The sequence below is a fragment of the Rhamphochromis longiceps genome, linkage group LG1 (genome assembly GCF_057381845.1).
Source record: "Rhamphochromis longiceps isolate RC_006_pf linkage group LG1, R_longiceps_female_GT1.1, whole genome shotgun sequence".
In the NCBI taxonomy this organism is placed as follows: domain Eukaryota; kingdom Metazoa; phylum Chordata; class Actinopteri; order Cichliformes; family Cichlidae; genus Rhamphochromis; species Rhamphochromis longiceps.
Window position 1 is genome coordinate 29,920,584 of NC_140557.1, and position 25,465 is coordinate 29,946,048.

The following is a 25,465-nucleotide window of genomic DNA, read 5'->3' on the forward strand; positions in this document are numbered from 1 at the left end:
TTATCAACCTTGATCTCAGGTCAGTGTTATCTACAGCAAAAGCGGTAATAATTCCTTTTCAGTGCAGAAACAAAAACTTTTTAAACCGTATGTATATTTCATTTTATAACATAGGAAAAAAAAACCAAAATAAGATCCATAAGAATAGCAGCGTTCTCTCAAACTTCGCCTTTTAGAATTTGACAGATTGATATAGATAGTGCAAGTCTTTTATTTTGAAAAGGCAACGAGCGGATGTTGATTCGGAAGCGCTGTTGTAGCAGTTTCCTCAAAACTAGCTATACAGCTAAACACCTACGTTAGTACAGTGTAAACTTTGTCTCGTGGAGCAGTGGTGTACACGTTCACACTTCGGGATAAGCCTTTCATACGGTTATGACTTGACTGTGGTGTCGGCGGCGACCGACCTCAAAACCTTTTTGTTTTTTAAAAAGGCTCCGCATCACTTAAATCAAGAATCCGGACTGAGCAGGATGCTAGCATGTATCGTTAGCAAACTGCTGCAGGGAATTAGCTGGTTAGCTTCCACATCCAGTCAACTATTATGAGGCTGAAGCTTCCCTCTTATTGCTCTCACTTAGGTTAAATACTGACAGCGCAATGAACACCGAGGCGATAGTGATCCGAATAAAAACGCCGACAGGAGACATGGACTCGTCCGTGGACTGTCCGTCTCTTCTGAACTTCAATGACTTGCTCGTGAGTCTGCCTCATGCCAACTATCACTTTTCACTCACAGACACACTGCACAAGTCAAAAACACACGGACTGTTTCTGACTCAGCGTGTCGTAACCCTGCCTCATTAATATCTGTCAGTCTAATAACCATCCTTAGCTGTCTGGTCCTAATTCACCCTGTCAAACATTACAGGTCGCAATCAGAGATGTCATGCCTGAAGCCACTGTCACGGCCTTTGAATGTAAGTACCTGCTTTAGAGTTGAACTGCTGTAATGCTGCAAGAGGAAGCTTTGAATGACTGTGTTTACACACCAAAACAATAGCCCTGTAATGTAGGGACTTGTAATCAGTTATCAGATTGGTCTGAAGGAGAGGAGATCTCATGCAGCTGTGTGAGAGTAAGAACCGATCCCTGCTGTCATGGGCTAGACTCTAGCCCTCTTGAACGGGCTTCATCTATCTGAGAGAGTAAAAAGCTTCACACATTTTCATTGTGTTAGCTTCTCTCTTCTCTGTTCCCTTTTTTTACTACTCGTGTTAACCTCTAGCATGCGTTTTATCCAGACATGCCATAGCTACTGTACTAACTGATTGATTGACAGGAACAGTTGAAGTTTCTCTCATTCAATCAAATTAAGATTTAGCCTCTTGGTATAGGCACCATTCAAGCCTGTTTACGGGTAGAGTGCAAAGAGTTTGATTGACATACAAACATAAATACTGCTTACTGAGTGCTTTTATACATTATATTTTATTGTATGATTTTGATTGTATGTTTTGGCTCCCCAAATTTTGCTATTGCATTAATACTTAATATGGAATGATATGCTTTTTTGTTTGCATGCCTTGATTCTATTAAATGTTTATTATACGTAAAAGTGTTGTTTTACAGTGTCTTCTGTTTATATTTATTATACCACACTTGTTACTGCAAAAAAAATCTGTTTTGAATTTTCTCTGTGATTTCCCCCCTTCCCCATTATTAGTATTTTATTTTTTACAGTTGTACTGTTTTTGTTTTTGTGTTTTTGTTTTTTGTTTTTTTTAGACGAAGATGAGGTGGGAGACAGAATCACAGTAAGAAGTGATGAAGAACTCAAAGCCATGTTGTCATATGTGAGTACATAAATGTTGCATGCAGTACTTTGACCAAGTCAGGCATAATATCCACAAATTGCGAAAGTCTTGAGCGACCCTTGCTTCCTCTTTATATTTTGTTTCCAACAAGCTGGACTTTGTAAGTCTTTAAAGTGCTCTTGAGCATAATTCTCTAGGCTATCTGAAGGTCAGGATATTGGCTGATTTTTTATTTTTTTTAACTAGTTTTCAGTTCAGTCTTCCTACCTGACCATTTTAAGAGGACTGATGTTTGTTGTTTTGAGCTATTAGTCAAAAATCACATATCTCAGCAAGGTGTGTCAAGAAATCTGAAGAAACTAAACAAGTGGAGAACAAAAGAAGATGTGGTAGGCCTAAAAGTATTATTTACAGTAGATGAAAAGTACCTGAAAGTCCACAGAAAGTCATTAAGGCATGGGAAAGCGAGGGTCAGATTAACATGAAGAAAGGTAAAGCAAAAAAGAGACAGAGAATTTTTTTTAAAAGGGTGGGAAAAAAGACACAAAGGACAATAGGTCACCAACTGCTGCATCTGTAACAAAACGCATTCAGCAAATAAAAAGCACCTGATAGAGGATAGATACGCAAACGTACAGTCTTTCTGTGTGTATGAGTAATAACACTCATACACACAGAGTGTGATTGTGTGGTTTTCATGAAAGTTACTTGATTATGAGTTTGATAAACAACAACAACAGCCACTGGTAGCCAGAGGTGACAACCTAAATTACACAAGAAATGGACTGAAAATATGTGGCAACAGGTCTTATGGAGTGATGAAGCTAAATTTGTTTAAAGTTTGTTGAGTTTAGGTTAAAGGTAGAACAGTGAGTGTCTACAGCTATCTGTTAAACACTGTGAAGGCTCCGTCATGGTTTGGGGCTGCAGTTAAGCCTGTGGTGTTGGAGGTCTTGTCAAAGCTGATGGATTCTGAGTGCAGAAAAGTGTGGCCAGACTTTGATACACCATGCAATCTCATCTGGAAAGTGTGTGCCTGGCAACAGCTTTATTATTCAGCATGACAATGATCCTAAACACACTGCCACTGCGCAGAAAAACACACAATTGAACACAGTCAGTCATGGATTGGCCTCCCCAGAGCCCAGACGTCTGTAGCTTTTCAGCTCACAGCCCGACACACACCAACACAACAGCACAGATAGCACAGACGTTAAGGCAGCGAGGCGCGATTGCGGGTGCCGCTCAGGTGCAGCGGCGCTGCAGACCACGCCCCGCCACACACATTAACCAGGTAAAATACATATTTAGGCAGAATTTTGCAAATATCTATTTTTCATTTTTCAGCAGCGTAGTGCTTTTTTTTTCCAATTATTTTTTTTTTAAAAGTCAGGTCAAGGCTCCAAAAGCCCAAAGGTGATTTAAGGGCGGCGGCTCACAACAGTTTTTCTTTGCTACATGGGTCATTTTAGTTCAGCTGGGTGTCTTTCCTTTTGTTATATTTCTTTAAGAGTTCAAAATGTGTTAATTACATAAATAAAATGTAATTTTCTCTGTAGCACTTCATGGATTTAAGCAACACCTTAGTTGTTTACACAAAGCATAAAGGTAAAAAAAAACAATATATACAGTGTTATCTTCATTTTAGATGTCAAAAAGTACTTGCGGCTCCAGTGTTTTCTTTTGCATGGAAATTGCGTCCAAATGTCTTTTTGGGTGTTAAAGGTTGCTGACCCCTGGTGTAAGAGAATTCACACTGTTTAAGAATAAATATGGTCACACCAAATATTGAATTTCAGACTTGTTAGAATTATACAAGCTCTATACATATGCTGTATTTCTAAGTATGTCTGCACATGTGTCAATAAATCACTGCACCTATTTCCTAATTTCCTAGCAAAATATAAAGAAATGAGGGGTTGATCAAGGCTTTTGCACAGCACTGTACATGCCAGGGTTATGTTTTCCAGTTATGCTGCTGCATTGTAGCATTCTTACTGTGTGCCGATTCCTCATTGGAAAGTAGTTCTGACAGAAACTGTTCACATTCAATCCTTTGTGCAGTTTAGATGACATGGCCAAGAGCATGTCTGAACTACATTTGAGCATTTTGAAAGGTCCTCCTCCTTTATGTGTTCTGCACTATTTTGGTTAATTTTTTTTGTGCAGCTTTTTAGAGCCATTTAAGTGTCTGGGGTTTTGTATATTGTATCGTTTGGAAAGCTTTTGAGGCACGTCAAATTGACATGACACAGTAACAAGGACGTTGTTCAGATTTTCTGTATTTTTTAAGTGCTTTGCTCAGCGCCATAATAAAGCCACTCACCTCTCTTTTTATTAAGCAAAACCTTAGACCCAGTCAATCCTCAACAATCCTGAACTCTCAGTTTGAGTGTTTACCTTTCTAGCTCGCATGGACTTAAGGTGTAAATAAGTCATTTTAAGAATGGTTTGAAAAAACCTTTAGTATTAAATATGCTACACCAAAGTTTTTAATGTTAAATTAAAAGGCGTTCTTCGATAGCCACCAAAGCCTTGGTTGAATTCAAAATGACCTCATCAATCTGGTGAGTTACATCAAATACTATAAAATACTTGGCCTAGAACGAGAAGCACAATTCTTCAGGTAGCAAAACATGAGACGGCAAGATGCTGATTTGATGGCAATCTCCACTGACGTAGTTATTTATAATATAACATGAAGAAATTGAAGCCATATAGCCTCATCTAGTAGCAGTTAACCTATGGCAATATTCAGCAGCACACATGCAGACACGTCCCACATCCCCTTCAGCTCCCTCAAATACTGCAGTATATTTTCATATTCGACCATACTTACTGTTCATGCCGCGGACAGTAAGAGTAATGGCGTGTAATGGGTTTTCTGTATGAAGTACACTGTAAACTAAATGAACTGTCAATTTTTATTATTTATTATTCAGTACTTAAAGTTTTGCCTCATTAAAGAGCAGCCCCCCTGGGCTGCAGAGTTGTTCAAAATCTACTTTCATCTGTGGATGTCTTTTACCCCCCATCAGCTCACAATGATGCTACTAGAGCCACAGGCACAATTTACACTCCCTGCTTCTTTTTTTTTTTGTCCATTTTTGTCATGCATTCACTTGTGGTTGCTTTTTAATCATTAAGTAGCATAGGGTAGCAGGGTGATTAAGCAAAAAGAGACAGATGTTGTGCCAAGAAGTGTTGTTAGACAGACGTGGAAAAGGCTTTGACCTAAGCAAGTTTTGTTTTCCACAGATCCAGCGGATGTTGTTCTGTGCACTGTCCTGTTAAAGCTGGAGTAATGGTTGAGAAAGGGGCAGTGTTTACAGTGGGACAAATTATGATTTGATCTCCTGCTGAATTTGTACGTTTGCTCACTTACAGTGAAATCAACAGTCTCTAATTTTTATGGCAGTTTAATTTTAATGGAGAGAGACCAAAATTCAACCAAAATCCAGAAAAAAAATCCTGTTGCATAAAACTTCTAAACTGATTTGCATGTCATTGAATGAAAAAACCATTTGATCTCCAAGCAAAACAGGACTTAGTACTTGGTAGAAAAACCCTTGTTGGAGAGTAGAGCAGTAAGAGGTTTCTTGTAGCTGGTCTTCAGGTTTGCACACATCTCAGGAGGGACTTTTGCCCACTCCTCTTTACAGAAACTCTCTAAATCCTGTAGGTTTCTTGGCTGCCTCCTGGCAACTCAAAACTTCAGCTCGCTCCACAGATTTTCTGTAGGACTGAGGTGTGAAGATTGACGAGGTCACTCCATGACCATAATGTGGTTCTTCTTTAGCCACTCATGTGTTGCCTTGGTGGTCATCGTCATGCTGGAAGACCCATCCAGCACCCACTACCCATCTTCAGTTTTCAGGGAAGTAGATTCTCGTCCAGGAGTTTAAGGGTGCATGGCCCCGTCCGTTGTCATCTTGATGCGATGAAGTTGTCTTTTACCCTTAACAAAAAAACAGCCCCAAGACATAATGTTTCCACCTTCGTGCTTGACATTGGGGATGTCGTTCTTTGGGTCATACCCAACATTTCTCTTTCTTCAGACACGGTAGGTCGATGCCAAAGAGCTCAATTTTGGTTTCCACAAAATTCCACAGCAGCTTCAGACTTCCATGATGCTGACCAACGTTGACTTGATGGTCATTTTTTATATTTCTTTCATTATATGTCTGTGTGTGCACACAGCCAGTCTGTAGGAGGTGTAATTCTGGCTGGGTTGAAGGGGATTAAATACTTTTTTGTAATAATTCTGTCTTGCTCCATTAAAACCACAAACTTGCATTAACATTAGAGACTCTTAATTTCTATGTAAATTTTGGTTGTTTCTATTTTGATGTCAGCCCACGAAGTCATACGTCTGTGATTTCAACAAAAAAGAAAAGTTGTCATTTATCATGGGCTAAATGTTTAGTTGTATGTTACATGGAAAATATCGCAATTAATTACAGAACCGTGCAGACTTGTTTTACTTGTTAGATAAAATTAGGCCGACACTGTGGTTTGTTTTTATTGCATTTTTATTTGTCTGAAAAAATGCATGTCCAAAAACCTTGAGTTCCTTGTAATTTGTTGCAGATGAAATGAAAATGAAATGAAAAAATTGATATTTTGTTAAAGAAACATTGAAACGTGTATTGTTTTTGCTGGCAGTTACACTTTTTGTCTTTATTCTGACATGCCTTAGGTGTATATAAATTTATGACTGACCCCTGCCTCTTTCTACAGCGCCCAATAGAAATATTAAGTATCCACAACAGTGCACAGCTTTTCCCACAGATTTCAGACCCCATTTGTTCAGTGAATTTTTGGCAAACAAATCTCGGAGCCTCATAATGGCTTTCTACTCATGGGACTGCCAGCTGTACAAAAAGCTGCTGATCACCTGGAAATACTGGGCTCACTAGACTATAATTTACGCTAGCCGTGTACTTTGAATGTTTTATGCAAGTGTTATGCATTTCAGCTCTGGATTGCATTTGTATTTAGGGTTTTTTTTTCCCTGTTGTTTGCTGCCTTTTGGCCTCCGTGGAGACTAGTGGGTTTTTGCTTGAGTGTTATTAATTCCAGGTGAGCAGACAGCCATTATATGAAATTAATAGGAATTAAGGGAAGCAGCATGTTAGGTGAAATGTGGGATAATTCAGTTTCTTCACGGTTGCTTTGTGTGTGTCTGTTTGTGTGCGTTTGGGAGGGTGTGTATATTTTTATTAGGAAATGTATAATCAGGCTTTTAAATACGCTGTCAGTGCACGATGTTTGCTTTCTTTCTTTCTTCTTCTTTTTTTTTTTTTTTGTCTTGTTCAAGATCTTTGCTTTAACATTGCCCTGCGAAAAATTCACGCTCGTGATTACTGAGCAAAATTAATGCTCAAATTCAGCACTTAATTAACATCAGTCTACAGAGGGCATTTATTGTGAGAAGTATCCCCCAGCACTAAGAACATTGATTGCTACATGCTCCTGCGAGACCCGCTAGACTTCCAGGCATTTCTAATCATTGTTTGACACCTTGAAAGACAGACGCCCCCTGTTCAAAGTTAAAGACCAGCCTATGTCAGGTGCTTAAAAAAAACAAAAAAACATGTGACCTCATCCCTTCCTCACTCAGCTCCCCCTGGAGGTAGTGGCGCTAATTCCCATTTCCCATTTGCTCTTGGTCTGCTAATGATGATGAGACTCACACTTTCTCTCTCTTGCACTCTGGCTTGTCCCTTAAGGCTGAGCGATGGTATTTGGGATCGGACACTGTTTAGTTATTGGCCAACAATGGAGAATGTCTTTTAATAACACACCTACTACAGATTAGGTGGTAATTGCAGCCTTAATCAATAAGCTAGCTGAGCGGAAAATTAAAGGTACGTGAAGCCCGAACACCCCCAATTCCCCCCCCCCCCCAACACACACACAAACACACACACACACACACACCATGTTTTTTTGCTATTAAGACCCATTGTTCAGATGCGGCCTATTGAGAATGCTGGAGGGCGAAAGCAGAGGGCTAGGAGCGAGGAGGGGATCTGACAGTGATAAATAGGCCTTTTAATAACAGCTGTGCCACATGGGTAGCCATTCTGATCCATTCCAATCCAAGCCGTGCCCATCGTCCTCCCTCCTGCCTCCTCAGTGAAAGAGCATTTACATTTTGCTGCGATCACTCAGTACTAGTTTGTAAATGAATTACAATAAACTTGTGTATGTGTGCACAATATAAAGACATCGTCTCAAACTCAACCCCTGCAAAAGCAGAAGACATCAACAAAACGCACATAAGTAAACACACACACACACTCTCTCTCTCCCATGCTCACACACACTTGCGGTTTAACAGATGGTTTGGTTAACTGAAACATCAATTATTGCATTGCCTTGGCAAGCAACCGAGAGGCTCCAGAGTGCGTGCATGCACGTGTTAGTCCTGTAGGATATGAGTGTTTGGTGAGCTGTTGACCTGGAGTAGAAAAGGGTTAATGCTACACTCCTTCAGAACAAGCCCACAGGGCATTGGTCCTCGTCTGCAACAGATTTCCGCACAGCATGCTCACGTTTTTTTACAAAAGACTGTGGATTAATTCTGGTGGCAGTTAAATAAACATTTTGTGTGTGTGTAATACTCTAAAATTAGGCCATGTAGTGTAGGGTCAGATCTTCAAATTTAAGGTTTTTCTACCTCTGTCGTGTGCTGATAACATTCTTGTACAGATATTATCTGTGAACTTAAATGCATGTAAAGTCATTTCAATTTAGTGTCACACTCGACTGTTTGTCATTTGCTTTTCCCCTTTTAGTACTGCAACACAATGAATGAACAACGCATGAATGGACTGCTGCCGGACCCTCTGCAGATTTTTCCAAGAGGTACAAAAGTGAGATGTTCTATTTTTATCACGGGCTAGGCGATGCTAACGGCTGCTTTGTAATTAACGTGGTGACAATTAATCACCAGCACCATTTAAATATATAAAAATATTCACACTTTATTTGTAAACGCCTATTTTACTAAAATTAGTGTACATGACCTGCGCTGTTTTCACAAAAATGTGAGCATTTGGTGAGTAGGAGTAACAGTGGAGCCTCTGGATAACATTAAAATTCAGCGGCTGGCTTTGTTGTTGGATGTCATTCATAAATCTACATTTCTTTTGCTCCAAGGGCATTCAAAGTGCATGCTTGTGTTCAGCTCAGGCTAAGCCTTGCCTGCATCTCTGGCATTGTGCAGTTTCTGTTCCTAAACTGGTTTTCATAATGAGGGCCTTTTCATAACATAGTTTTGCTATATTTTCAGCTAGTTTTCACAACGCTCAAAGACATACATAATCTCTAACAGGCCCTAGGGGAGATGTGATGAAACATTTTATTGTCTCCCTTTAGCTCTCTGGCTCACTCTGTTTCTCTCTCTATCTGCCCCTCTTTCCTCTAACGCTGTGATTGTTTTCTTTCTACCTAACTACCAACCAACCATCTCAAGAGACCAACAGCTCAATCACTCTCTTGTCCACAACTAATTTTTTAGTAACTCTCATTTCATCATTTTTTTCCTTCATGAAGAACTGATTCCTTTTCACCACATTTGTAAATGGCCCAGTGATGTGTTCTACAATCTAGTCAATTACTGTTTCAGCCGGCAAGACTCCAGGGATCCGGAACATACATGGCCTGAAGGTACCTATCTCAATAATTGTTTCGGCTGCCTTACACAGAGAATGAGGGGAGGGTGAGAAGTTGAGTCAAATGGATTGATAATGCTGTGTTCCACTTATTGAAATGTCAATTGAAGTCAAGGCTCTCCTTCTCTTTCACTCATTGTCTTGCTCCCCTCGACTATGTTTATGCATTAGCATATCTGGCTGCGGCTGTAGCAGGGCCTGTCTCTCTGCTTTTCCATCCGTCTCTCTGTATTCTTGATTCTCATGCTGCGATAGTCATTTAAGAACAAGGTGTTATCTCCCCTCCAGAGTATTATGATCCTCTCATTCCCTATGATAGAAAGAGTGTCAGCGTTGGTTAGAGAAAAAACTAAATCGGGCAATAAGAAGATGTCATTGTTCAACCATGAAATTGTCATTACAAGCCCCCAAATGGCCTCTCGCAGACCTTCCCATTTTATGTTAGGCATATGTTGCTATTGAAACTCACTGCTAATTACCATGGGTTAAATGACTTGACACCTCCTCCATCTCTCCAGATGATCCATATTATATCCATCTGCATTTCAATGATAAAATCACACACACACACCCCCCCCCCCCCCCCCCCCCCCCCCCCACACACACACACACACACACACACACACTCACAAATACTACTTTATGTATCCTCTGAGGAGCTTTGAGAAGTGCTACTGAACCGAGTCAGTTTTTTTTTTTTAAAGGTCAAGAGTCTGTTTTGAGAATACGATGTTCTTTCCAGAAAACCTTTAGTCTTTTGCTAATCTTTCCCTGCTTTTCTCCTGCTTTAATACAAAAGTAATTGGCCGAGGGAAGCCCTGTGTGCCTTTTTAAATGAGGTTTTCTTGGGCACTAATTAAAGAGACATTCCCTGTGCTTTAGTGGACCCAACGCATTGGCCTTTTGATCTCAATTAATATGCTATTTTTAGTATCTCCTTTAAAGGGTCTTGTCTCTCCTTTTGTGTTCATATCTAGGTTGAGCCTGGAGGTCTTTGGAGTAAACATAGATGCAGATGAATAGATGTAAAGAAAAAGTCTCCCACGAGGCACGAAAATGGGAATGTCTTAAGTTTTCGTCTGGACTCTCCCAGCTGATTTTTGCTGTCTTTCTTCCTGTGCTTTTATGCAAATAAAAATTTTCTTCTTCTTCATTTGGCTCTTTTTTTTTTCTTTTTTTTTTAAACAGTCAATTGACTTCACAAGCTGAAACGAGAGGCTTGTGTTTTATTGTCCATGTGACCATGTGCTGTTTTTTTTTTTGTGTGTGTGTGTGTGTGTTTTTTTTACATTCTTATGCCTGTCTTTGCACACCTTCAGGTTAATACAAGGCCTAATCCAGCAAATGACTGCAGTCACGCTGTCCCAGACTCTATAGCTAACAACAGGTGAGCTTTCTGGGGCACAAGGATCATGTTACACTACCTGGAATAAACAACTAAACCTCTGGTTGGTAAATGTGGTGAAGTCTGATATACTGTTTTCTGTCCTCCAGCTTAAAAAAGTCATCTGCAGAGCTGAAGAGGATCTTGACAAATGGCCAGGTTAGTGTGTGCTTTGGGGTTTCTGTACGATTCCAGCCTGTAATCTTACTGCTGTTGCTCTGAGACCTACTGAGGGGCTGTGGGCATGTCATACAGGGTGTGTATTTGGATGTTGTCTCGTCACGCTGACTGCACCCAATATATAGACTTGCTCTCTCCTTTCTCACTCACACGCACTCTGACTCTGTAACTAGTGTATGCATTCAGACACAGTGGCTATCATGTAGGAAGAAAATTAGACATACAGCCTTCCTGGTTTCTACCTGATTGTTGGGGTTTCACTGTATTACTGTGGGGTCTTTATCTTAAAATATACAGTGCCTTGAGGTGACAGTTGTTGTGATTTGGCACTGCATGAATAAAATTGGAATTGAAACCATCATTTCTCTTTACCTCCATCTTCTCACCTTGCTATCACATTAGTTGTGGTTAAATTAGGGAGGGTCCATTATCACGTGTTGTGTGCAGGCATGTTTACATGTTTACTGCACAGCCTGACCCTTATCAGTACTCATCCACAGTCTAAATATCAAAATAAAGGAACTTTTTAAACTAATGTATTGTTAGTCTGCAGCCTCAGTGAACATCACACACACTGAGGTCATGTTGAACGGAGGCAATAATTAGAAATTAAAAATATTCACTTTATTTTGTTAATTAAAAAATTATACACGCAAATAAAAGTACTTTTAAAAATAATGACAAATAAAAAAATGTATTTTTGGCACAAATTTTAAGTTGTGTAGTTACCAAAACGTGTAGTGGATTTATTTTGCTTTTATATTTTTATTTTGCATTATTAAGGGACATATTTTAATATTGAATAGTGATGTTTTGAGTAATTTTCACCCTAAAATCTTAGACCAGGACAAACATTACATAATGAACTGTAAAATGTATTTATGAATTGAATACATGATGGCTGTCTTACATAAAAGTATGCTGATATTATACAAAACAACAACATACAACTCTTACTTTTTTTTCATGGATTTTATTCTGCCTTCTTCAATGCTTAGTTGATATTTATATTTACATAAGCTTTGCCTCAATCAATTATTTCATCGTCCTGGTTGGAAAAATCTACAAAATGTACAAGAGGAGGAAGCTACATGATCACACCCTGACTTAAAAAAATGAATAAATTATGAAATGATTGAAAACAACTCATCATTAAATCCTACAACATTCAGCGTCCCACTCGCCCAAACACAGTATTGTTTCTTTGTTTTAAATTGGACAGCAAAACCTTGTATTGATCTCTTCTCCTCCTTCTCTTATTTTGTTTTTCACTCCTTACGTCGCTGAACTTGGACTGACCTGAATTCTTGTCTTGTTTATAGCCTTCAATTACAGTGCAGTCCCATCTCCCTCACGTGCTCACATCTCTGTCTCTCTGCCAGTTTAGTTACACATGTAATTCAGCGGTTGTATTGCTTCTCATGTTATAACATCCACTTACAATCAGTGTAATCCTGGGTGTGTTTCCTTCTCTGCAGATAAATGCCCAAGATATCCACTATCAGGAGCAACTTGGCCATGGAAATGGAGGCACAGTTTACAAGTAAGTGTTTGTTGGCTCTCACGATGAGGCACCAGCATTGCAAGGCCAAAGCACTGTAATGGATAGTGACACTGAAGAGATTATGGTGCATTCAGTAAGCCTGAAAAAACTGTACCTGGCAGATATTCAACAAGAGTGGGTACTTTTAGATTGAGTGTGACTTCTATCATTTTTCTGTCCACTTTTTCTAACAAAATAGGACTCAAAACTGCATTTTGTGTGAAGGGGTTTCATTCCTCACAGCACTCTTTCTGTTCAATTGTGTCTCCATCTATCACTCACTGTTTGGTGGGGCATCTGTCAGGCTGATTTTCATCTGTACCTTCATTTTTTTTTTTTTATTCTGGGTTGAAGGTTGCAAACATATATGATATCGATTTGGGGCTGTAAGGTATGACAGCTATTGACTTAATTGGCCTATAGTAAAGCACATAACCTACCACCAAGAAGACTTCCATCCTTTCTGGCTAGACAAATGTATGACTGACCTGATAACGTTGTGACAAGGTTGGCATTTGTGTCGCTCCTTCTATCTTTCTTTCCCCTACCTTGTGCTTTCTCTTTCCCATCAATCCTCAGCTATTGAGCTGTTTTATTGAGATTGAAGTATTGATCACTGCTCAGACTAACCTTGGCTTGACGGAGTGCTCTGCTTCTGATAGTCCAACAAATCCAAACGTCTATCTTTTTTATTTCTTCATCCTTTTCTTTCCAAACACCTTTTACTCTTTTATGATTTTTCTGAGGTTTTTTTTTTTTAATATATATATTTATAAAGCTGCAGTTTCTTATAGTTGTCATAGAATAAGATTGTTCATCAGTTTGTCACCAGAAGTGGTTACACTGCACAGGGGAAGGCCAATACTGCAAACCCAACAACTTTTCAGTCAATTTAGCCCAGCAAAAAATCTATATGCAATGCTGCTGAACTTTCTAAGGTTGAAAGGAGACGATTTTGAAAAAACAAAACAAGTAATGTTTGTTATTTGTGTTCTATTTATGTGTTTATCTAATTTTAATTTGGCTTTCATTAGTATTTAATGAACATGCTTTAATTATTTGACAGATACTTTTGCAGGTCAGAATCATTTAGACAAGCAAAGGAAACCAAGTGTACTGAAAAATGTGCATGTTGACCGCTCACTCTCATGCCATCTTTACTATGTGTGATGCTAATTCCATTTAGCAAATTTTGTGACATAGAAATGAGGCGATGCTGTGCCCTCTTCAGGACCTGCTGTTCATTCCAGCTTATATTGGGCCTATCACTTGTGAAGAGCACTACGATAAGCTCCCCACCTTTTAACCTCTTAGCCCATTTATGACCTAGAGCCATTTAGACTCAATTGGATGTTACCAACATCTCAGCTCTCCATAGCCACATACTGACCTAACCATCCATCAATGTCAGCCTTTGTTTTTTATTACACACTCTTTCAGAAGTCCATCTTGTCCGCCACTCCTACTGACTCTACGCCTTATAAATACAATAACAAGGACACACAGGCTGTACTTGTGACTCGTGGCGGTGCAATTAAAAGAAGCACATTTGCCTGGCTGTGGTGACATCTACTTAGACATCCACGGCTGCTCCTTTAGTGTCTCAGCCCATTTTCTCCATTGATTTTATTTTTCCTTTATATTGATCATTGCGTTTCAAATGGCTGTGCTTCACTGGTTGATTGCTCTTAGATTTTCTAGTTGTCTGAAGAACCAGAGGCATTGTGTTTCCATATATGTGTCTTTTTTTTTTTCAATTTTTTGTTTCCTTTATTAAATTTGGTCCAATATATGAATTTGTGCAGTGATGGGTAAGAACTAGAGCCTTAACAGGTATACATTTTGGGGATGGATAACTTCACCCATAAATGCTCAAGCCTTCTCTGAGTGAAACTGTTTCCAGCTATGCTGCAGTGTTTGGTGTGATACATGGATGTCCCACTCTAAACACTTGATCTGCATTTTTACCAAACTTGAGAACAGTGTTGGTCAAATAAAGCTATTTAAACCTATTTTCTGCATATTCCAGCATATAAAATAAAAGGCGGAGGTTTGCCCTGGTGCAGGTGTGTCGCAGCGGACAGTGGAAGGATCCAGCAGTTTCTCTGTGAATTTCACATTTCCGTGGCAGCGTACTCGGTGCTTGCTCGGACGTTTAGGGGGTTTTTCGTTGTAAAAAGAAGTTTTCTTCCCACACAGTGAGCAGCGGACGCTAATGTTTTTGTCACTTTTTACGGAATCAAACTCAAAGTAACGTCAGTATTTCCTCGCTTTAAACGCTGCACGGTCATATGCTCTCCCGCACTCGTTATATTATCCATTGTTGATCTGTTGCCACGAACGTCGCACTCGCTTACGTCACTGTCACGAGACACTCTTGCAAAAAAAATCACGGTTTTAGTAACGCCCTAACGCAGCGTGCTTACGGGAAAGTAACGATAATCGAATTGCCTTTTTTTGCAATAGTAATCTCTTACTTTACTCGTTACTTGAAAAAAGTAATTGGATTACGCGTTACTGCCCATCTCTGCTTGAGAATAAATAGCACCTTTTGCACCAATCTTAATGTTGAGGATGTTGATCCAAAGACCAAATGGCAGTATCCATTGGAGGAGTCAACAGTGGCTCATAAAGTGTGCTCAACACTCTTTTTAAGCATTCAAGGTGAGGATCAGACTGTTGGTCGTGCTATAACTTCCTGAATCATCTAAATCGGATAATTTCCCGCATTTGACCTCAACTTTAGTGCCTGCAATCATACCCGGACCTACTGCACATTAAAAGCGCAGGCGTACTTTTTGACTATACCAATACATTTCTCACTCATCGCCTAACCTTCCTTCAGGTTTAGCTTCCTATCATCACATCCTCTGTCCTAAAATCAAATTCAACTTAATGGGTTGCCTGCGTACTTTGTGCATGTGCTCAGCCCAGGACTTCTATGGAGCAATGTACAAGGCTGATTTTGAAGTGGTGAATATAATTTAGATGAGTTATGGTTTTTGATATTTGTATATGAAGACCTGTTAAGCTAACTTGGGTCTCATTAATGCACATCTATATCTGTTTCATCCACAAGAGGCCTGTTCACAAAAATATTGAGCGTTTTTCATACAGTGGTAAAGAAACCTTTAAACGCTTTTTATTTGAACTCTGGATTTCTGCTCATAATGTTTTGGATTATTAGGGAGCCTTTTATGTCTCTGTGTTTGGGTTTCTGTCAGTCTGTGGCACTTGGGTGACCGGTGAAAGCAGTATCAGGTGAGGGAGTCAGGGAGAGAGAAAGGCAGCTCGTCGTCCATGTGGCAGTGTAAGCATAGCACGTTAGCCCTGATCCAGGAGGCCGATCTCTAACCCACGGCCCCAACTTCAGAGACATAGAGAGAGGCCCTATGAATACTGCATGATGAAGCTTTTATTACAGAGCGAGCTAGAGTGTAAATAAGATCCAGGCAATGGGGCACGTTTACTGGGGTCAGATCAGGGGGAAGTGGCAGGGGGTGGCTATGTAACCTTGTCCCCATGTCTCCTGCTGTCACAAGCCTGTCACTGTAACTCATACAGGGATGTTCGGCCCTGAGGCAGTCAAGGACAACCTCAGAATAAAGCTTCAGTGCAGTAGAGGTCCTATTGCATCTCCACCCCTAAAACATGCCCTGAACATGCATTTCTTTAAACTTGGAGATTAAGAAGCTAGTCACTGTTTCTTTTGTGGCCTCCTTTAGCTGCAGAAACCGCCATCAGATGTTTCCTATAGTTGAGATGTTTGTAACTTGAGACTTGCATGACAAGGAAATAACTTGCAGAGGACCGCTCTTCCTCCAAAACCATGCAAGTCCATCAATATTTCCAGACTTCATAGAACAGCTTATAGCTTGCTATGCTTCATAATTGGCTGAGGTTAAGATCATTGTAGAATTTGTACTTCCTTTATTCCTGAAAAGCAGTGTTCAGTTTTTCAACATTCTTAGCCTCCTCAGTGAGAACAATAAGTTGTTTAGCACGGTGAAGACGTGGTTTAATCTCCTTTCAGGCTGCCACACTTACACAGCCTGCCCAGTCAGTATTTAACATGTCTACCCCTGCAATCTTGCCTCAATTAACATCTTTGTCTTAATTAAGAAGCAGCAGCAGTCATGCTTAACTGATATTGATTGTAGCTTAAAGGAAGACCGAGACATCAAAATGAAAACAAGGCTATCAGCCTTCGTGTTCAAAGAGCTCTGGTCTAGAAAGATGACGCTTAAATTCTTAAACACTGTATCCGTCTTGAGGCAAAAAGAAATGACAGTGTGAAATCAGAAGAAGCTAATGGAAAAAATATTTAACAAAAAACAACAAAAAAAATCTGGCCTTCTTGTTTTATCTGTAAAATTTGGCTCATGGCAGACCTTTGTCATGGGTCCTGACACAAATTGAAGTTGCAAGTAATTCAGAGGATTATTTAAGCAATACTGACTCTACTACCTGTAGATTCAAGGAGGGCATAGAAGCTGAGACCCTGTAGCTATCAGTGAATTTAATAAATTGTTTAATATGTGAGGTTACTGTTTCTTCTCTGGACACCTTGAAATAAATGACAATCACTTAAATGTCTGAAGTTTGTCTTTAATTAGGGGAAAAAGAGAAATGTGGCATGGCTGTAGTCAGAAAGCCAGAGCCAAAGTTAGCTCTAACTGTGGGTAAAAACCTGAAAGGCACTAATAGGTACCATTAATTAAAGGCCTGGGACAGTTTAGAGGTATCTGTCCGAAGAGAAATGCGATCCTCCAATCTTAGACACATTAATCACACCTTGTGCAATGCACATTCTCTCTGGATGACCCACAGACGGTTGAGTAGCCAGGTATCACATTTACTAAGCCTGTTTGTGAGCTAACCAGCCTGTGTGACGTACACTGAAGCCAGCTCATCCCCATCACCTGACAGCTGTTGGACAGTATTTGTCCTTGAGGATTGTATGCTGAGAGGTCACCGGTCCTGTAAACTAACCTTCAAGGGCTGTAACTAAAGCCGATGTTTGGCATTAAGGAGTTTGATAATTAAATCATTATGGGGCCAGGTCGGTGGCTGCTGCTTTACTTGCAACTCAAAACTCTGTCTGGAGCAACTAGACAGAGGCTGACTGCATCAGGTTTTGCGTGATGCTCTCTGACCTTGAAGAGAAATAACAGCAGGATTTTGTCAGTCTGGTTTAGACTCTGCTCAAAAAGTCCGATGTGGATGATTTATAGTCAGTTCTTTTGGTCAATAAAACATTATTGAACTAACTGTAGCATTACTCGCATCATCACAGCTTGTGGTGGTTTTAATCAGATAGTGTTGCATGTTTTTGTTTCAGAACAGAGTCTAGAGCAGCTTCATGTAATAGAAGTGTTAAAGGGAGTAAACTTTAATGGCAAAATATGAATTTATGAGCAAAGTATGGCCCTCACATTCACCAGATATGAACATCATTGAGACTCTATGAAAAATGCTGTAGAAGAATAAGAAGCTACTTTCAGCTGCTCCCTTATTCATAAGGGGTGAATATGGGACTATTTGTATGAGGCAGGTTTATTAAATACTGAGTAACGAGGGTGCTCAAACTTGTATAAATGCCATATTTCTTTCATTTTGTAAGTTCATTAAATAAAAAGTAACAACATATTACTGTCTGAGACGGCATTCCCTTTTTTCAGTTTTGTTTTAACCTTATTGTCTTCTCTTTTGACCCATCCAGAGCGTACCACGTTCACGGCAAACGGGTTTTAGCTGTCAAGGTGAGAATTCCTTCCATTTACATGACGATCATAGTGCTTACTTTTTCATTTAGTCCGTCCCTTTGAAACATCAGCGGAATTTGTTGGTGTCGAGTTTATAATTTTGCTGCCCCTTTTGTCTCGCCCATGTCTGATTGCAGGTCATTCCCCTGGATATCACGGTGGAGTTACAGAAGCAAATCATGTCAGAATTAGAAATTCTCTACAAGGTTAGTTTTGAACGACTAATTCGCCTCCTGTTCTTCACCAAAACATTTTTTTCTCCACTGATGTCTGATGTCGTACCGCACCTACATTTTTAATTAATCATGAGTCTAACTAATGAAATGCCATTTATCACCTCTGGTCTTACTTACTAAGCCAGGGATCAGTGATACATGAATGAACAGGCACACAAATGTGTGTGTGATCTGAGAAAGAATATATACAGTACATAGTCTGTGTGTGTGTGTTTGTGTAATTAAATGATAAATGTAGTACTTCTTTCAGCAGTTAGACTTGCAATGGATGCTTCAGTGATGCTTTTGAATCATGGACTGAAATCTTAAAATCTGATCACAAAAAGCTTTTGTGCAGTTCATTCCTGATAATTTTTCTTTTTTTCTTTTCAAATTTATTTATTTTTATTTATTTATTTTTTTCGTAATCCTGAATAAATATTTTTGGCATGCTCTTATATGATCACATTTTCTGTGCTCTTAAATTGCAGTGTGATTCTCCCTACATCATCACTTTCTTCAGTGCCTTTTTTGTAGAGAACAGGATATCAATATGCACAGAATTTATGGACGGTGAGTTTCTTTGCGACTTAAGCAAGTAGCTTGTTTTTTTCCCTTTGCTAGCTACAGTTGTATAAAAGAGACTTTGGGGGAAAAGTCCTCTTTCTCTCTGCCGTGTACCCATTTACACTTCTGCAGATCAAGAGAATGTCTGATCGCTGTAAGTTGTTTAGCATGCCTGTGTGCTAAAAGCTACAAGGGCGTGATAAATCTTGACTTAAGTGCAGTTGTAGGTGTATTTGTGTGTGCCTTTACTGGTGTGAGATGGAGAACTGTGGGGTTTTTTTGTTTTTTGGGGGGAGGTGGGGGAAAGCTGTATATGTTTGTCAAAATGTGTGTTAATGCAGTGATTTCCCTCGATTCACACATTTTCTAGCTTGTCAGCAGTCTGTATAACTTCTGAGTACTCTGTTAGTTCATGAAACATCATGAAATTTCTGGACGTATGTGTACAAATGTAAACCGGTTCACATATAGCAAACACTGAATGATGATTGGGTATAATTGTGTATAGTCGCTATAATTTTGCAGAATACTTGGATGATATCCTCAGTATCACTTTATCTTAAATTAACTGGGTAGCGTTTTGATGATGTTATAAAAAAATGACTGATTAGACTTTTATTTGTATTATTACTACTACTATTATTATTATTACTTTTATTATTTCATTTTTATTTATTGATTATTTATGTATTTAAATTAGTTTTGTGTACTTTTTGCAGTGTATATGTAGATCAGCATTGCTCTCTTGGCAATGATGTCAGTTCAGGATCTGTGGGCTAGATAAGTAATATAAAACCTGGATTAAGATGAAATGAGCATTTCTTCTTTTCTTTTTTTTAATCTGAATTGTGCAACATGTCTGTATTACTGTAACGCTCTAAATATACATACGCACATACACTTATACATGCATACATTGACACTGACTAACCTGTGTCAATGGGGAAATCTGTGTTGTGCAGGTGGCTCATTGGACGTCTACAAAAGAATTCCAGAGCACGTGCTTGGAAGGATTGCTGTGGCGGTAAGTGTTCATAAAGTATGCAGAGTTTCCCTGCTGTAAAGTTAAAACCTTTTTTTACTCCATATACAGAGCTCTAGCTGCGAGCACAACAGACCCCACCTACCTGCTATTCAAACTTTCTGTTTGCAAGAAATCAGCCAATCAGATAAAAGTTGGTTTAAAGGGATTTGGTGCAGCATTAAAAACATTTTTTCAAATTGCCGATGAATAGAGGCTAAACAATTGTCTAATATAATATAAATATACAATATTTTAAATAGTGAAGTCAAAATTCAGGACTTTTTATTGCCCCTCTGTTAGCCTGGTTCTTCCAGAGGTTTCTACCTGTTAAAAGGGAGTTTTTCCTTCCCGCTGTTGCCAAGTGATTGCTCTGATTGCTGGGTTTTCTTTGTATTATTGTAGGGGTTTTATCGTAAAGTATAAAGTGCTTTGAAGTGACTGTTGTTGTTGTAATTTGGCACTACATGAATAAAACTGAACTGAAGCAAATTACAAAATTACAGTTATACTACCAATACTAAAGGAGTTATATATGTTGACATGTATAAAAAGTATAGCATCAACAAATTGTGTATATACATATCTAAGCATATATAATATGTTATGGCAAAGCCCTAGGGAGACGGTTAATTTGTACTTAGTATAGTAGTAGTATTTATTTTATTGTCATTGTCAAGAACTTCTTGTACTTTTTAAGATAGCGCTGTCGACCCTCTATAGCACATATGTTTCAAAGTTGTGGCCCAAATACAACAGTGGTCCCACTTCCTCCATGGGCAGACTATAACAGCAGGAAACCCTTGGTTACTAATTTGTCAGCAGATATAGACTACTGACAAATTGTAGCATTTGCCTAGCTCTAGCTGCTTTCTACATCCCCATTCATATAACTGCTAAAAGGTTAAGATAAGCTTTATTATCATTGTAAGCACAAATAAACAACAAAATTGGAGGCACTGCTGATGTTGGTGTATACAGACAGACAAACATAAATAATCATACTTTTCAAATAAAAGAGTAATAAAAATATTCTCTGTACTATCATCAATAGAAATAATAAATAAATAGATAATAATGCTACGGATTGCAGCTTTAATGGCTCAGGTAGGCAGTTGAATAGATGGATATTATAGAGGTATTTTAACTATTGTATTTTGCACTTAAGGTAGATATTGCATAGAGATCAAACATGAACTTGTTTGTGCATGCGTACCAGAGCATGAAACTTAAGTGATGTCACTCAGTATAATTAAATATTCATATTATTTTAATGCATTATTATGCAAAAATGTTTAAAAAAAAAAAAGGTTTTCTGACCACTGTTGATGTCTGGGATCATCGTCATTCATCAGGATTGGGTATTGATAACATTTTTATATCAATGCCAAATGAATAAATAATATAAAATTCTGCTTGTAAACATGAAACCATCGCTAAAAGCTTGGAGGCTTACCGTTACAATGAATTGGACATTTTGTAACTGTTTCTCAGTCCCACCTGGCTCTCGATTCCCTTTTCTAGTCGGTGGTTTTACCTCTTGAATTTAATTGCCCATGCGTGCGCGGCAGTCACAGTTTCAGTGTGACCTGTTATTTGTTTGCTGCAAACAAAACAGACCTGAGACAAAAACTCATTTAATGTATTAAAGAAATAAAGACAGGAGAACCACAGGTGTGAATTTTTCAATTAGCCCTTATTAGGTGAATGATGGACAAAGTGAGTGTTGTTTTCCTCGTACTCGCCCCGTGCCCATTTCTCCCTCATGTTCTCCTCTCAGTTAAAACTCACATTCTGATCGTATTTGGCCTTGATGTTGATTAATACATGCCTCTGTTCCACACTCATTACCCTTCTCCTGTCTCCACCTCCTCTTTTCTGTCTCTCTCCTTTAACTTTGTCCGTAATCAAACAATGACAGCTATTTAGTCAGTGTTAATTCTAATTCACAGCTTTCCTTCCTTTCCACTGTCACAGTTGTTAATTATCACAGAAGGAAAAGCACCCAAGAGGGTGCGAGTGGAGCTGCAGACGCCAGTTGTTGCGCTTGCACCACAACCTTTCAAAGCAGCAGGACTTCAGAGAGCTTTTGTGATTTCTTAATTTATCACAGAGGTTGTTTTGCACGAGTGCTGGATGACGGGAGCCTTGAAGCTAAAATCTGCTGTCACACCCCGTAAATGAAGAAACCACCACAAAGCAACATTACACGTTTGCAAATGACTTTAATACTTACTTCTTACTTTTCTAGGTGCCCTAAACTGCCTCCTTCCTAATTCTTCAGTTATTTTCTCTTTTCTCTAGAGAGAAAGTCAGCTTGTTCAGAAAGAGTTTCTTGTGTCCGTATTCACTTCCTGTTGGTTGCTTCCTGATTCTCCGTTTGTCACCAGAGACTTGTAGACATTTTACTCGAATGCACCTCATAATTTTAGCCAATTTGATGTCCATGTTTCCTCAAATGACTTCATAGCTTAACATTGTTGTTGGGATAGACTGTAGAACTTGCCTACAGTATTGTGCAGAAGTCTTCTCCCATTTCTCTGTGTATTGGGAAATAACAGTTTATTGAAATGTGTGCAAGCATAAACTGGAGTTTGTAAAATTAGAAAGAGTTAAAAGTCAGTATTTTGTGTGAACACCTTTACTCTTAACCACAGCCTGAACTCTCCGAAACCTCTTTTCCACTTGCATCTACTCAGCTCGACTCTACTGGATTCTACTTGGTTTTTAGGGTTTTTCATTAGGTGCTCGTTTTTAAAGTACAAAGTTGGCTGGGGTTGCAAGCGAGCCGAGTCTAGCCAAAAATGTGATATCAACAGACTTCCAGGAAGTGATGTCACTGGATGAGTCATGATAGTGACTCTGTCACAAGAATCAAGCCGAAGCAGAAGTAGATAAGTACTTTTGGGCAGCTCTGTTCCTCACAGTTTAATTATTTGACGAATTCTGTGAAAAGTGAAACCACGGCTCTCGTCCCATTCACTCATAGGAATGGACTGAAAGCACTCAATGAGCCTTTGAGCAACACGCTTTTAAGCCGTTTTACAGATCTAAAAGCCCATAGACTAGGGAGACAGATATTTCACTGCCTTATTCACCTGCAGGTCTATAATTTAAATGCTCTGTTACTTAAATATGGGAACTAATATTCACTGAAACAAGGCAGCAACTCCATACTTGTCTTTAAAATGATGTAATTCACAAGTTGTTTGGCTAATACCATCACGCCATACTACTCCTTGAGGTTAGTCTGGACAAACGTGACAGATTGTGCAAGCTGGTCTTAGTTGAATCTCCTGTAATCACCACTTTATTATACAGCGACAGTTACTCTGAAGGAGTCCTTCCATCATGCCGCATGCTGGGATCCTGGAGCCTGTTCACCTGCTGCTAAATTTTGTTCTTTAAAATGTGTCACTTTATAACTGAACTCTTTCAAAACAGAGGTGGCGATAAACCTGAGTTAATGTGAAGTAGTTGTTATTCACCAGGGTGTGCTGGTTACACGCCTCATGCTGTCAGAATTGATAGTTGTTCTCTGCCGCTTGTGTCTCTAGGTAGTCAAAGGCCTGACTTATCTGTGGAGCCTGAAGATACTTCACAGAGGTGAGTAAGGTAGTGCACGGCCTCCGTGTTATTAAAAAAGAGCAGGGTTGATAAAGACAAGCCGCGGTGTGCTGATGTTGCAGTTCTATGAAGCAGTTTGTCTCCACAGATGTCAAGCCTTCCAATATGCTGGTGAACACCCGAGGACGAGTCAAGCTCTGTGACTTTGGTGTCAGCACACAGGTACACTGATTTGTTTGTGCGAGCATGAGTGAGAGAGGAAAAGAGAATGGGAGATAGAGGAGAGAAGAAAAAGAACAGTTGTCTGTGGCTTCAAAAACCTCAGTCCTGTGCTCTCGGCGTGTCTGTGTGCGCGTGCATATGGTCAGCTTGTCAATCACCACATTCATTTTCCAACTCAAGACATCAGCGCTGTCCCAGGGGTGTTCCTCTCACATTAACCCCCCACCTCCATTGTTCTGCAGCCTCTCAGAAAAATCACTTGTTATAATTATGACCCACACACACAACGCCAAGCCTCATTGATATGTATTCAGTAGATTGGGGGAAAGCGTGGGTGACGGACAATGGAGTGCGTGTGTGCAAGTCTGTGTGTGCATCAGTGTGCGTTTTGTAGTGTAATCATCAGGGACAGACCTTCACCGCTCCCCAAAACATCAACCCGAGGTCTGCTTTTTTAACACACATCGCTTCTGTGGTAAATTGTTATTCATTTTTAACCTCCACTTCCTTGCTCAACTCCAAGGTGAATTTACACCCTCACTGACTTGTCTTTTTAACTCTATTTTTCTGTTAAAGTCTTTTCCACTCATGTACATGCTTCCTCACTCTTTCACGCTCCAGAGGGCATGCTCACAAAAAAAGGAGAGAGAAAAACAGCCTTAAGGGAACAGACACTCATTATCACAGTCCTGTCATTGATGGCATGTGCCATTGTGTCCACATGCACAAACTCACTAATGTCTCCTTGTCTCACTCCTGTTCCTTTGTGCGATGGTTTAGTGCAGCCCAAGATATCGACCTGACATGTCAGTAGGTTTACGTAAAGAAACTTAATCCCCCTTGTTTTTCTTTATTCCTTGACATGACCTTAGTTATATCAAGTTATTTATGCTGTGATCATTTTAATACTTTTTAACGTTTACTCACTTAAATGCTGTTTTATTTGCAGCTGGTGAATTCCATCGCCAAAACATACGTGGGAACTAATGCATACATGGCGGTGAGACACCACTTGATTTTATTCTCTGATACTTTTGAATTTGTTTTAATGCAGTTATACGTTGGTCTCTGACTTTGTTTTTACACTTGTTTGTTTTTGCTTCATAGCCGGAAAGGATATCAGGAGAACAGTATGGGATCCATGCAGATGTCTGGAGTGCGGGCATCTCTTTCATGGAGGTATAACAGTTTTTAAGTGACTTTATGATACACTTAACTGTTACATGAGCGGTCCATTTAATGGCAGATTTAGCTGCAGTGTAATTAAAATGTAATGGGTGGTATCGCATGTGTTAAGTCTTGTCTGTTGCTCATTGTGTGTGGAGGTTTATCAGTGTCACTGTTCTTCTCTCCACATAGCATCGATAAAGTGCTTAACTGACAGTGTGTGTTCAAATAACATTTTAATTTCAGCATCCACCTCCCCGGTCTTTTGTCCTCCTGCTGACATTATTGATTCTCCATCTGTTTCTGTCTCCAGCTCTCCTTCAGCACTATAATAAACGATTGTGGCTTCTGCCTCACCTTTGTTGGTCAATAAATTTGATATCATTACAATTATA

The 25,465-nt window shown here is 39.4% G+C and overlaps 1 protein-coding gene across 3 annotated transcripts in view; it reads left to right on the plus strand.

The window, feature by feature from the left end:
* Positions 1-246: 246 nt before the first annotated feature.
* Positions 247-25,465, plus strand: part of map2k5 (mitogen-activated protein kinase kinase 5) — a 60,925-nt gene continuing 35,706 nt past the window's right edge. For all 3 annotated transcript variants that reach the window (XM_085405378.1, XM_085405379.1, XM_085405383.1), the window contains exons 1-16: positions 247-699; positions 872-920; positions 1,729-1,796; positions 8,561-8,630; positions 9,394-9,434; positions 10,759-10,826; positions 10,934-10,982; positions 12,482-12,546; positions 18,269-18,308; positions 18,449-18,517; positions 19,018-19,099; positions 20,056-20,117; positions 23,672-23,720; positions 23,830-23,903; positions 24,853-24,903; positions 25,011-25,082. In XM_085405378.1, the coding sequence (XP_085261504.1) occupies positions 601-699; positions 872-920; positions 1,729-1,796; positions 8,561-8,630; positions 9,394-9,434; positions 10,759-10,826; positions 10,934-10,982; positions 12,482-12,546; positions 18,269-18,308; positions 18,449-18,517; positions 19,018-19,099; positions 20,056-20,117; positions 23,672-23,720; positions 23,830-23,903; positions 24,853-24,903; positions 25,011-25,082 (1,008 nt within the window). In that variant the 5' untranslated portion in view covers positions 247-600. The remainder of the gene's footprint in view (positions 700-871; positions 921-1,728; positions 1,797-8,560; positions 8,631-9,393; positions 9,435-10,758; positions 10,827-10,933; positions 10,983-12,481; positions 12,547-18,268; positions 18,309-18,448; positions 18,518-19,017; positions 19,100-20,055; positions 20,118-23,671; positions 23,721-23,829; positions 23,904-24,852; positions 24,904-25,010; positions 25,083-25,465) is intronic.